Source organism: Chlorocebus sabaeus, chromosome 11 (genome assembly GCF_047675955.1).
Source record: "Chlorocebus sabaeus isolate Y175 chromosome 11, mChlSab1.0.hap1, whole genome shotgun sequence".
Taxonomy (NCBI): Eukaryota; Metazoa; Chordata; class Mammalia; order Primates; family Cercopithecidae; genus Chlorocebus; species Chlorocebus sabaeus.
In genome coordinates, this window is record NC_132914.1 from 79,617,260 (window position 1) to 79,631,991 (window position 14,732).

Consider the following 14,732-nt stretch of genomic DNA (forward strand, 5'->3'; position numbering starts at 1 on the left):
TTGGTTTATAGCAGGCAAATTTTTTTCCTTTTTTTTATATCAACATCCAGTTATACCAGCGCCATTTGTTGAAAAACCTATCTTCTTCATTAAATTATCTTGGGTACTTTGTCAAAAATCAGTTGATCATATAAGTGTGAATCTATTTCTGTACTGTGTTTTTCTCATTGATTTATATTTCTATTTGTATATCAGCTGTTTCTTTCCATTTTTCCATTGATTTGTGTGTCTAATTTTATACCAGCTGTAGCTATACTACACTGATTTAGTTTTGTATTTTTGAATTAGTAAAATTCTTCAACCTTATTATTTTTCAAAATTGTTTTCATTATTCTAGGCATTTTTGCCTTTATAAATTATAGTATCTACTTATCAATTTTTTTACAAAGCTTAGCTAGGATTTTAATCAGGATTGTGTTGAAATGTGAAGAAAAAATTGCCATCTTAGTACTGAGTCTGCCATTTCATGAACATGGTATATCTCTTTATATCAATTTTTTAGATTTTTATGCAATATTTTATAGTTTTCAGTGTATAGGTTTTGTACATCCTTTGTTAATTTTTTTCCTATATATTCTATTTTTATACTATTTTAATTGTTTTAAAATTTTACTTCCTAGTTTTTACTATTTTTTTATAGAGACGGGATCTTGCTATATTGGCCAGGGCAGTCTCAAATGCTTGGCCTCAAGCAGTCCTCCTTCCTCAGCCTCCCTAAGTGCTGGGATTATAGGTTTGAGCCACCAAGTTTGACTCCTAATTGTTTTTTGCTACAATATTATATATGTTCTGATGATTCATTGTTAATTCTGTTGACTTTGTGCCCTGACACATTGCTAAATTCACTTACTATTCTGTTAGCTTTTTGTATATTCTTTAAGATATTCTGCAGACATGATTATGTCATCTATGTATAAAAAAAGAGTTTTATTTTTTCCCTTATATTATTTATTTCTTTTGCTTCTTTTCCTTGACTTATTATACTAGCTATAACCTCCAGTAAAATGTTGAATAAAAATGATGACTGGTTGGTTTTTCATAGGAATAAAACAAATAAAATTTAAAGTAATATTTAAGTTACATAACTCATTTGTTTAAAAAATCTAAAATCCTTTCTATTACCATTTGCCTAAAATTATTTAATTTACTCTTTTTTTCTAACTTTAGGTGATTGACTTGGGTTCCGGTAAAGGCTATCTAAGCTCCTTTTTGTCCTTGAAGTATGGCTTTAAAGTTTATGGAATTGATTCCTCAAATACTAATACTCATGGAGCTAAGGAGAGAAACAGAAAACTGAAGAAACATTGGAAACTCTGTCATGCTCAGTCAAGATTAGATGTCAATGGACTAGCATTAAAAATGGCAAAAGAAAGGAAAGTGCAAAAAGAAGTTAAAAATAAAGCTGATATTGAGGAAGTGTTTAACAACAGTCTTACAAATCAAGAAAAGATGTCTACCTCAGATATTTCGCCTGATTTTTCTGGCTCTGTAATTTCTAATATCAGAAACCAAATGCAAACCCTTCATTCTCAACCACATCAAGAAGAAAATTTGTGTTTTGAAAATTCCTTTTCTCTTATAAACCTTTTGCCTATTAATGCCATAGAGCCTACTTCTTCACAGCAAATACCCAACAGAGAAACATCTGAAGCCAATAAAGAGAGAAGAAAAATGACATCAAAGTCAAGTGAATCAAATGTATATTCACCTTTAACCTCTTTTATCACTGCTGATTCAGAACTCCATGACATTATTAAAGATTTGGAGGTGACTTGACTTTTGAATTATTTAATTTGATGTACAAAAACATTGTATTCAATTTTAATAGTAGCTTACTTAACATACATATCTTACTTGATCACATTAATCTAACAGACCAAGAAAATAAAAGCATAAGTAGGCTTTCGTTATTCCCACACCCATCAAAATCTGCCATGAGCCTATTCAGAATAGAGTATCCTCCACTCATTTCAAACCTCTTAAATCAAATAGAAATCCTAGCCCAAAACTAGTAAGTAAACTAAGTTCTCATTGTGGCGTTTAGGAATTGTTAAAATTCTAAACAAGTAATTAAATTTTAACTTAAATTTGAAGTAAAGGGGCATCTAGAACAAAGTAATGTTCAATGTTGCACTTGCCAATATGTAATTTCCTTAAGCAACAGTAGCTTCCAAGTGTTCTTCAAAGCTTGAACTTTTTCTAAATTACGAGTATGTCAATTTGTGTAATTGAAAGACAGCATATCTTAAACAAAGGCAATGTTGCATGTTAAAACAGTATTATAGAGGAGATTCTAGAAATCATTTGGCCTCACTCATTGTCTCAAAAAAGAAAAAAAAAAAAAAAAAGGTAGCTTTTGGAGTTGTATTACCCTTGTAATTTTTTTTTTTATAGAAATTTTTCCCCAAAGAAATGTGTAACTAAAAGATACTAGAGTTCTTTATGAATTTAAATCCTTGTTTGATAGCTGACCATTGTTTTACTGTTTTTTAAATGGGAAATTTTTCTTTTTCCCAGATATTTTTGGATTTAAGGAAATCTAGTGTACCTTCATTAATTCTTTGTCTTATACATGAAATTAGTAATTAAGCTATTTTAGACTTTCTCTTAGGGTTAAACAATCCCAATTACTTTGGTTTAACTTAAAAAATGTAAATTTCTAGTACATTTTGTCACCTTCTAATTTTCTCAAAATCTTTCTGAAAATATATAATCAAAACTATATACAAACTCTTGTAAGAACCATCTAAAATAAGATATACAGGAAGAATGTTCTTGGATCCTGTAGCAAATCACAATTTAATAACAGAATTAACTACCACCCTCTATTCTCCTCACCCTCTCACAATACTTAAATATTTTACTAGTAGGATAATACGGTGATTGCATATTTTTGTCTCCTAGCTGCTATTTGCTAATATTAACTAATCCTGTATGATAAATACAATAAAGAATGAGGTTAAATGTTCTTGTATTTTCTTTAGTGAGAGCTAAATTAAGCTTAAAGAGAGAAATTTGTAGCTTTGTTACTTTACCCTTAATTAGTGATAAATCTTTCTTGTCTGAATTAACTTTACTGATGACATCATAATCTCTAAATAAAACCTATCTAAACTAATCATCAAGAAAAGCAGAGTAGCTGTATAATCTTCTAAAAACTTTGCTTTGAAATGGATATTGCCTGAAGAAACTGAGTGTTCTATCAGGTCAAAACGACTTACAGGCATAATTTTTTTCTTTAGTAAGTTTGATTACAGCTCTCTTTTATGTCTAGGACATAGGCTAAAATAACATTTCAGTGAAATAATTTTTAAAAATTTTAGTGAAACAATTATATGCTGACGATAGTTATAAAAATGTACTTGAGACACAAATTAATGCTTATGTTATTTTGAATTTGTAATTTAAAGTAAATTGTAATGATAAAAATGGACAATGTTTTCTGAATTTTATTATATGGTAGTGTACTAAGTCATTTACAGGGATTAGTTTACTTAAGTTTTGAAAGAACCCTTTGAGATGAAGAACTGTTATTATCTCCATCTTACAGTTGAGGAAACTGAATGCTTTCCAAATCACACTGTGACAGAACTTGAATTTAAACAGACTGTTTCCCAAGACTGTGCTCTTAATGACTGTACTACAGCTTATGTAATTAGTTCATTAATAACTCTTTCTTTAACATCTCAAGTAAACACATGTATCTTTAATTAATTTACAGCTTTAAAATAAATTTTAGTTGGTATTGTAAAGTACCAACTAAAATTAGTTGATGAGTAATAACTTTAGAGAATACTTCGAGAGACATGATGGTTTAATTTAAAAAAACTGGAAATTAATATATCTATATTCACAGATTTACACTAAAACATGACCTTTACGTTATCAGGGTTTAAGAGTGTCATCTGGAAAACTGAGAGGTTAATATTAGAAATTTTTTAGTTCCAAATGGTATAAGTATGTGATTCTAATAGGGTGCAGGTTTTCTGTATAAATTTTTTTTTCTGTACAAGTATCTTTTTAGTACTACTTTAACTAAATTTTTATGAGTCGTATCAAAGACAGAAAGGTATTATTAGTAAATTCAGCCTCAAAATGATTGTTATATTGAACAAGATTCTGTGCATGTATACATTTGTACCCATTGTGTATGTGTGTGTATACATTTAAATTAGGCTTTGGATAATTAGAATAAATATTTCATAGGAGAATTTTAAATACAATATATGTTATAAAATTTGAAAAAAAATTTTTAATTAAATTTTATATTGTCATATTTGATGCGGTACATAAACTAAGCTTTTTGTTGTTAAAGTAGAAATACCAAGTTTACAACAGTTCTTTATTTTTTATAACAATTATTTTATAAGGTTTTGATGGGCAATCTGAGAAGTGAAATTAATTTAGAAAATTAATATTATGGTCAAAGTGTGACATAAATATATAACAAAGCACAGATTTGGTCTAGTAATACATGTTACATTTGATTAGTCCAATTTTTGCTTTGTCTAGTTGTTAAACAAATATTAGTTGTAAAATGAGAGAAAATATAAACAGGTAAATAAGCAAAATCACTGAAAAAAAAAAGTTGTGAAAAGAGATCATAGTTATTTTGCCTGTAAAAAAATAGTTATGAAAATAAAAACATGGAATACTTTCTAGGTAGAATTTGATCATTATTAACACCTTTACATATTGTAATGGACGTTTAAAATCTTCACCTCATGCTGGGGGCGGTACAATGTGCTTGTAGTCACAGCTACTTGGGAGGCTGAAGCAGGAGGATCATTTGAGGCTAGTAATTTGAGTCAGTAGCACGTGATATTCATGCCTGTGAATAGCCACCACAGTGCAGCCTGGGCAACATTGCAAGATCCCATATGTAAAAATAAAATAAATAAAAATTTTAAACAACCCTCTTTTCAATTACCAAATTTTATTTTTCTTCTTGTGTTTTTAAAGGATTGTTTGATGGTAGGTCTACACACTTGTGGTGATCTGGCTCCAAATACTTTGAGAATATTTACCTCCAAGTCTGAAATCAAGGGAGTTTGCAGTGTGGGTTGTTGCTACCACCTCTTATCTGAAGAATTTGAAAACCAGCATAAAGGTACAAGTTCCCTATGTATCACAATTTTTATTCATTTGAGCATAATGACTGTTTTCTATTTCTCCCCATTTTTTCATCATTACCGTGATTTAGATCAGCATTTAAGATAACATCTGACTTTCTTGCACTTTTAGTGTTAAAGTGTTATTGAAATTTAATGCATCACCACCTGTATATTTGTTAAAGTTTATCTGGTCATAAAATGGGCTTAATGAGTGCTGAAGCCTTTGAAAATATTTGAAAATTTTTTGTGATACATATTTTAGAGAACTTCTGTTTCAAAATATTTGTGAAGTATACATTTACTGAGATAGTAAAACTGAGTTATTTTGTTATGAATATTGAATTTCAAAGTTTGCTTTTGTTTCCAAAGCCTTTTTCATTTCTGAAGGAATACTGATATTTAAAAAAGAAAATGTTCTTTACTCTGTTTTGAAGAGTCAGCATACCAAAATTTTAGAAAACTGTAAAACTGTGTGATTGCATTAAAATAATAGTAGTCAAACTATGCTACTTGTACTTAGAAGGTGCCTGATGAGCAAAGTATGGAGTAGGTTTGCAAGATTTGAAGCACCCCATGTATTCATTCAGAGCAGCTCCTGAAATACCTCTGTTTGCTCCATTTTGCATGTTAAATCTTTCCATAAGATTTTGTAAGGTATGATTTCAAAACTGCTGGTTCAGATTAGGTGGCTATTTAGTATACTAATATTAGCAGTTCGTTTTTATGTTAGTTTGATGGTATCTTTATCTGTGTCCTAGCTAAGAGCTTTAGATCGGGAATTTTTAGGTTACCAACTTTTGTGTGCATTAAGATGGTATTGGTTGATCTTTTCTTCGTTTTAAAACCCAGATTAATGTATTTTAATTATTTCTTGTTTAGTCATGCCCAGGAGGTAAACATTGTAATTGTTTAATTTTATTGAAATGTGACAAGGTGAAACAGAAGCCATGTTTAGAATTGGCAAAAATTTTTATGAAATACAGTTAATCAAATTATAATTATTTTATGTTGGTGTTTTGAAATTTTTATTTTAGGAAAAGTATGAAATAGTGAAATTATGAATATATAGAGATAGAATGAAAGAAACCAAACTGGCAAAAATTTAGCACTAGTTTAATTTAGATGGAGAGTATATGATTGTCAGGCTATTATTACCAACTCAGTTTTTTCTAATTTTCAAGACCAAAAATTAGGGTAAAAAATAAACTTAAAAATAGGAAAAAAAAAAAAACTGTTTCTACTAAACTATATGCCTATGTATTTACATTATGTTATAGAATTTTTATGTATCTTTTCTGAAATAAATGAAAAAATACTTTAATGCAATCACAGTTCTATAGCTTTTTAAATATTATATGTATATTATTTTCCTTAATTGGCAATAGGGTAAGATTTATGTAGGTAAGTGCTTACTTTTGGGGTTTATTATTTGGTTGTTAGTTCAAGAGTTTCCTGTTCTGTAGGTACAATGAAATTCAATTAATAAATGGCTCAATTTGGGGACAGGTGTAGACACTTGGTGTGTCATTAAATTTAGAGACACTAATCCCAGCAATTTGGGAGGCCGAGGAGGGCAGACCACTTGAGGTCAGGAGTTCAAGACCGGCCTGACCAACATGGTGAAACTCCATTTCTACTAAAAATACAAAAAAATTAGCTGGCCATGGTGGTGGGTGCCTGTAATCACAGCTACCCTGGAGGCTGAGGCAGGAGAATCTCTTTAACCCAGGAGACAGAGGTTGCAGTGAGCCAAGATGGAGCCATTGCACTACAGCCTGGGCAACAAGAGCAAAAGTCCATCTCAAAAAGAAAAAAAAAAAAAAAAATTAGAGTCACTATCCTTACCCTACATTTTAAGATCTTTAATTTCAGTTGCCTGCTTCCTTCTTTCACTTCATCATCATTGCCCCCAAGGATGCCTTCCCATTCCAAGGGGCCTCCCTCTGCTCTTCACACAGTACTTTTTTAAGACTCTCATCTCTGGTCTGGACCTTAGCAGCCATAACTCTGTACTGTGAAGTCTCAGGATTTTCCCACCAAAGATGGATCCTGTCTTTTTTGGCAGCATACTCTACTCTCTCTCACACTCTTTTCTGCACAGTTGCACCTTACTCTTTCTCCGGAGTGATCCCCGGAGCTCATTCCGCTGGTTTAGGAGAGTGTCTTTCCTAACATATTTAAATTAAAATTTGTTGTGTTGCCGTGGATTGTGAGCAATTTAATCTCTCTTTTGTCTGCTTTTTGTAAAATACGTAAATAGATTCAGATTTAGGTGACTTTGACTATTTTTTGGTAACCAGAAGGTGTCATTAGTGCCTTTTTTATCTAATGTTTGATTCTTCAATCTCGTACTTAAAAAAAGTAGCAGAAGTTACTTGCCAGGATTGAAAAAAGAAATTTAGTTACTCCTTGCTCATCCATTTTAAATCATTTTTCCAGTACCTTTTCTAATAGATTGTTGCTTTAAACTGTTAGCAAATATTCATTGGTCATGTATTCTAACAAAAATGAATTTGAATAGGGCATGTTAGAGAGGCCTTTGAAAAACCTAAAGGAAGACAGAAGCAAGATTGTGTATCCACATATTGTCATTGCCATTTCTTTCCTGCAAATGAAAAATTGGTAGATTGATTAGTCTTGAGAGGCACAGATTCCATTCACTTTTGTATCTTCAGTACTAAGCACATTCACTCAAACATGATTGAATAGATGAATGTTTGTGTAATGTGTGTTAAAATCAAGTAACTAGGAATAGAAAAAAAAAATCACTGCTTTCCTGCCTTGGCAGCTGAGTTTTACACACCTCAGAGAGTATGTGATTGCACTGAACAAACATTTATTGAGCAACTACTATTTTCAAGGCACTGTAGTTGGTACTTTATGTAAAATAATAGGAAATGGGGGAGAGGCTCATAAAAAGTCAATAGTTATGGAAAGAGATAGGAAAAATAGATGACAAGCAGAGTTCAGTTCAATATCATCAGTGCCAACTGTGTTCCACTCTGTGCTTAGGGGTAGAGATACAAAAATGAGACATCATCTTCACCCTTAAATAATTTCTTTAAAAAGCCCTCAATCCTAGGAACCAGATAATCCTTATTAGTAATTTTTAAAAAACATTCTTTTTTTTTGTAAAAACTATTTAGAATAGAAAATTCAAAATTACATAGGAAAAGAAAATACAAAGTAAGTCCCCATACCTATGTTGGTTTTTTGTGTATCTTTCCAGAAAAGAAAAAAAAAATTACATATACACGTTCTATATTCTTATATATTGTGGGCAAACAAATGTATAAACTGTTCATCACCTCTTTTCACATAATGTATTTTTGATAGTCTTTCTATATCAGCACAGAGAATGTTGCTTTAGTCTTTTTCATTTTGCAAGGTATTTAATATATTGTATTTTATTTATTCAGTACTAAATAGTTAATACTTGCTTAAGGCAGTGGTATTCTTCTTTTAATAAACCAAAATTTAGTGAACTGTTGAGCAGTTCAATGTAGAGTTTAGAGAACGTAAAATATGGCACTAGTGTTCATCTTTATTTTCTTTATCATCAAACATTAGTTTCAAAATAGTATAATAGCTGCCATAAGACAACTACTGTATTACATCTGTTACCTTACAGCAGAGTAGCATGTAACTCTGTCTGTGAGGGGTTGAGGGTATGTTCCCGTGTAGTGACACCCACTGTGTCTTGAAAAATTCAGTAGAAGTTAATCAGACAAGGAAGTAAGAAGGGTATTGCAGGCAGAATAAACAAAGGCATGCAGTGATAGATGTTTAAAATCAAGTTTTTTTTCCTCTTTGACTTCATAGTCACTCTTTCTCATTGTAATTGTCTTTCCCACGTCTTATTCTTGTTCCTGTCTTTCATAGAAGCAATTATAATAATAATCCTAATGTCCATTTCAGTCAGTAAAAAGGCATGATTTTTATTGACCTCCTTTCACATTTAAGATTACTCCCTAATCTATTTTCCCAAAATCTCTTCTTGATTCTCTTAGTTTCTTTCTTTAGTACTTGGTCATTCATAAAATCATCTTTGAGTCTTCTAAGAAAATTAGTTGAAGAGAATACCTCCACGTTTTTGCACACTAGAAATGGAAGCCTCTCAGTTAACAGGTTCTCAAGCATTAGTCTTGTATCCTGCCTGGGTAAAGGCAGTTTTGTCTTCTCTTCTGAAGTTGCTGTTGTTCACTGTGAGTTTGCAGGACATTTAGGCCACAGGATTTAAATAAGAAAAAGTGTTGGAAAGGTTTGTGAGAACTGTGACCAGCAGCTATAAACTCTGAATTTCCCTCTCTATAGGGATAGTAAACTGGAAAGGCCTTCCTGTCAAAAATATCTTACCCATCAAGAATCATTGATATGATAAGGCAAACAATGCTAGGCTTCAGTAGGGAAAGCTAATAGTAATATCTTAATGTTACTTAATTTCCTGATGCATACTTGAATGAATAGATGATTGGGAGTTTTGCTTGTCGGGAAAGCAAAGAATAAGCAGGAGGAAACAGGACTGAGTGATATGATGAAATGGGTGGGGATGTATGCAACGTGAGTACCCTCAAATACTTTGGAGGTCAAGAAAACAGTTGGAAAGCCAAGAGATAAGAGAAAAATGTGGAAAAAAAAGTGATAGGAATAATGAAAGTAAACTTGGTTTATATTACAGTTTTGCCTAGCCCTGGACTGAAACACTTTCTCATCTCAAAAACCAGATGGCAAAGGTAACATACTCCCTTTTCTCTTTCCAACACTCCATCTCCATTTTTCTCACTGTATCTTTGCTGTAGTAAAACAGAGAAGATGTGAACCATCCCATGAAATTTTTATAACAGTATTTCTCAATTCTAGCTGCCTTGCTGAGTCGAATTTGACACTTTTAGTGTATAGATGCCTAGACCTGCCTCTTAACATCTGAATAATAACCTCTAGGCATAGGACTTGGATATAACTATGATTAAGAAGTTCTATAGGTAATTCTGATGAACAGCATGGTTGAAAACAAGGTATGTATTATGATTATATAAGAAGACATGAAGAATTCTACAGGATGACTTACAGATATATGTTCAATATTATGTATAGTTATTGTTCTTCTATGCAGAGACTTAGATGGGTCCTAGTCAAGTGCCAGTTTGCAAATTCATATGACAGGTTAAACTCGAAAGGGCCTAGGAGTGTGTATCAAAGTCCAAAATGCAGAGAGCTGAAGTAACTAGACCAAAACAAAATCCTTGAAGTATAGAGCTCAGAGTAAAAACCTGGGAAAAACAAACACAGATGCAAGAGGGCAGGAAACTGGGTCATAAATAGGGAATGAAGTTAAGTGATTAGAAGCTAGACAAATTCAAGGAGAAAAATCTAGAACAAGTGAAGTATGTTTGGGATAATTATTATGGGTATCCCTAGATTTTTGATAGCTTACCTTTATCAATGAACAGATGTGACTCTGTGTGTGTGTGTATATGAAGGCAGACAATGACAAACAGAGTTTGTTCTGGGCTATTTAGCAGATACTGTTTTGATAGATGGAATACGGACATAGCCTTATTTTGTTTATACAATATATACTATGGAGTCCTACTATTCCATACTAAAATACAAATCTACCACTATATAGTTTGATCATTATGCTAAAATATCTGACTTACAGAGAAAGGGGTTTATGTGCACAAAGTTAGCATATTTCCTGTAATATATCAAGCACTGGGTTCCATGGAGTTACATCTCTGAATGGTTAAATATGTCATGTGTCCTTCTTTTAATATTTTACACACCTTCACCCTCACTTTATTTGCACAGCTGTTTTTAAGTTTGAATTGGGGCAGTGTTGCCCTTTGGGATGTAAATTTGAGTTATTAATAGTCTAATATAATACAGTAGAAAATTCTGGTATGTACATTGCTACTTTTTATGATGATATTTACTATGTAAACAATATGTGTTTTCCATGAGTGTGTTTACCCAATACAATGTGGTAGACCATAGAGGTAGTTTGTCATGAATGTCAGTTTTCAAAAATACCACAAAGCTCTATGAGCCATTGTGAATACTGAATTTATACCATATGTTTTAAAACTACTTTTACATATTTTTACATTATAAGCCAGTCGTCCCTAGGAGAATAAGAAATACCAGAAACGTTTTTATTGCAGTCCTTTATAGAGTATCTGTTTGGTCAAGCTTGACTAATGTTTCAGTATTTCGAATATTGATTATTATAATAATTAATTTGAGGTGTTTACATTAGTTCTTCTTCTAGAAGTTATAGAGAGAACTTTTTTGGGTAAATATCAAGATAACTTGGTTGTTTTCCTGATAAAGATACAAACAGAGGAAGCACTACTAGTTACCAATTCAGATCTACGCATTTTTTTCTTCTTTGCTAACTGAACTATGATTTTGTTAAGGAATCATCAGTTGCTACTGGGAGCAACCCTTTGCAGGGCACAAATCTGTGGCTGATCTGCTCCTTCCCTGCCTCCTCCCAGCCTAGTACCAGGGCATCTTCTAGTATTGTTAGTGCACTCCACATTTGCACAGTCAAATATCAGTAGTGTAACCCTCGAAAGCCTTCAGGCTTAGCTTCATGTTTACCCCCAGCCTTAATATGATATGGGTTAATGAGGTGATTCTCCCATAGATTCCTCCATTTACTTTAAAAAAAAAAAAAAAAAAAACACACACACACACACAGTAGAGGGTCACAAATCATCTTTTAATGGTGTCTTTTAATCTGATGCTGCCATTTCTGTGTCAAACAAATTTGTCAAGGGTGCATGATACCTATCCTAGTATAGACTGTTTCTCAAGTTGTATCATCTCTAGGAATTGTGAGGGAGGAGGCTACATATCTACATATGTAGATAATTATCTTTACTGTTGTTGAGGTTTAAAAATTGTTCCTTTGCTTTAAATTTAGAGGTACTTCATCTGAAAAGGTGTCTAGAGGTTGAAGAAAAACGTGTTGAGCACATTGTTTGAATATATAACATACTGTTTAAATAAGCTTATCTTACATTTCCAGATTTCTCAGATATTCTATATATGATACTAAAACTGCTAACATAACATTAACCAGTTAATATCAGCACTAAATCATGTATTATATCATAGAGAAATGTATGACTAATGTCTTAGTCCCGTTAATGGCAATGAATTAATCCTATCATTGCAACAGTGCAAACAATTGCTATCTTTTCAGTAAAGATCTGACAATATTTTCTATCTCATACAATATGTATTTTCTTAAACAAGGCTGTTTACTGCTGTGGGCTTTTAATGCTGGAAGTTTGGAGGATATTGAGGAATAAAGCATCATTTCTCTTTTCAAAACAGCATGAATTTGACTTCCATTTCCAGCAGTGTGAGAGATGAGATTTTTCTGAGGGTTCCTCCTGCTACAGTTCAGCTAGATACTGGCTAAATTAGAACATGTAATTTTTTAGGCATTGCTGAGTCCACAAAAAATAAGGGAAATCTCTATGGATCAAGAAAAATTACAAACAAAATGTTTAAAAGGAGAGAATGGGCAGAGGGAGGAAGAGGAGTTGAGACCAAAGGAGGGAACTATGAGCCATAAAGTGATAGATAGTGTTGTTCTGAGATAAATGCTGGTCTCATTGACATCTAAAGACTAATAATGGTCCCCAACTAATGGGGAAGCTGATCCTGAAATATCTATACTAAGCCATACCCTTGACTGAGACAAAGCAGTCTTCAGTCTATCTCATGCATAAGCAAATTCAAATCCTTTTAGGGAACTACTTCTTAAATTCAGGCTCTTGAAATTTCAACAGATTAAAATCTATTAAATATGAGCTAAAATCTTAGAAAATCCCAACTAAATCCTAAGATACATGTGGCTAGATATCTTGGCTGACCCTCCTATTTTATTCAACTAAAAATCCTGAATACAATTGATTTTTCCTAGAAGCATTGAAATGATGGAAATATATATCCAGTCAATATATAGAAGAGTGCTGAAGTCCTCAAAGATAATGGAAACACTGAAGTTCCTGAGGGTATTTGTGTGCCATAGCAAAATTGAGCTTTAATAATTTCATGATTTGAAACCACAAAGGTGGGAACAAAAATAAGGGTACCAGTAGTAGGAAGAGAGTAAATTTGAAAAATTCAAGAAGCATTTAGGATTGTTTAAAGGAGATAAAGGAAAAGGGGTTATCAAGGATCATTATCAGGTTTCTGTTTTGAGCAGCTGAGTGAGTGACAGAACGACGTGTATGATAGGAAACGCTAAGGAGGAACCAAGTTTTGGGGCAAAGGTGGAACATGTTTCTTTAATGTTTTTCTTTCATTCCTAGTATTTGCCATAAAATGGGGTATATAGCAAGCAGTCAATAAAGGAATAACATATGAAATAAAATTATAAATGATTAAAAAAAAAAGCGCTGATTCAGCACTGGTCAAACCTAAAGAAGAAACAAACATATTTGATGAGACATCTCCAGAATAATTACATTTTAAATTAATTCTTTTCAATTACTCTCTTTCGGCCTTCCTATAAATCATTAGTATTTTGTCAAGAATCTGGAGATTAAGGCATGGATCTTTTTTTAGCAACTCCTAATTTAAACCATGAAACTAAAATGAAGACTTTGAAATTATGAGAACATAAGAGCCAATTTAGTAACAACAACATTGGGCCATAAATATCAACAAATATTCAACATAGAATATGCTGAAATTTAGGAGATATTCGGCAAACTAAGTATGCATCCACTGCCCACTTTGCTAGATACCGAGGATATCTAAATGAAACTTTTTAAAGTAATATCTAATGTAATAAATAGGGGTTTTTTTACCGATAAGAAAATTGTAATATAGTTTGATAGGTACTGTATTAGAGTTATGCATAAGTTACATGCCAATCATAGAGAGAGTGATTTCTAGATGTCCAAGGGAGTGCAGAAACACTGCCTAGAAGAAAACATGTTTTGACTGACTAGCATTCTCCTCTGTCTCTCTAATATTGTGACCTGGGTGAATCAGTTAGCTTTTGTGGATCATCTATAAATTAGTGTAGCAAGAGAGGGGTTAAATTAGACGATCTGTCCCTTCTGGCTCTAATGATATCATTCTATTATTTGAATGTAGCTTTCCAAAACATGCATATTATTTAAATTTAACATTATTTGTATTTATCAAGACATTTATTTTTAGTATTTTTTTTCTTAATTATATTGGATTTGCATAAATAAATACTTTCCTGCTACTAGTCTGCATTTGGATGATTTTTTTTTTTTTTTTTTTTTTTTTTGAGGCGGAGTCTCGCTCTGCCGCCCAGGCTGGAGTGCAGTGGCCGGATCTCAGCTCACTGCAAGCTCCGCCTCCCGGGTTCACGCCATTCTCCTGCCTCGAGACTCCCAAGTAGCTGGGACTACAGGCGCCCGCCACCTCGCCCGGCTAGATTTTTGTATTTTTTTAGTAGAGACGGGGTTTCACCGGGTTAGCCAGGATGGTCTTGATCTCCTGACCTCGTGATCCGCCCGTCTCGGCCTCCCAAAGTGCTGGGATTACAGGCTTGAGCCACCGCGCCCGGCCTGCATTTGGATGATAATAAGACATTTTTGAAAATTTTACTTTTAC

General features: G+C 32.6%; 1 protein-coding gene across 4 annotated transcripts in view; it reads left to right on the plus strand.

Annotated features, from left to right (window-relative positions):
* METTL25 (methyltransferase like 25) overlaps positions 1-14,732 on the plus strand; it is a 123,602-nt gene that overhangs the window by 47,236 nt on the left and 61,634 nt on the right. For all 4 annotated transcript variants that reach the window (XM_073020978.1, XM_073020979.1, XM_073020980.1 and 1 more), the window contains exons 4-5: positions 1,168-1,767; positions 4,963-5,110. In XM_073020978.1, coding sequence (XP_072877079.1) covers positions 1,168-1,767; positions 4,963-5,110 — 748 coding nt within the window. The remainder of the gene's footprint in view (positions 1-1,167; positions 1,768-4,962; positions 5,111-14,732) is intronic.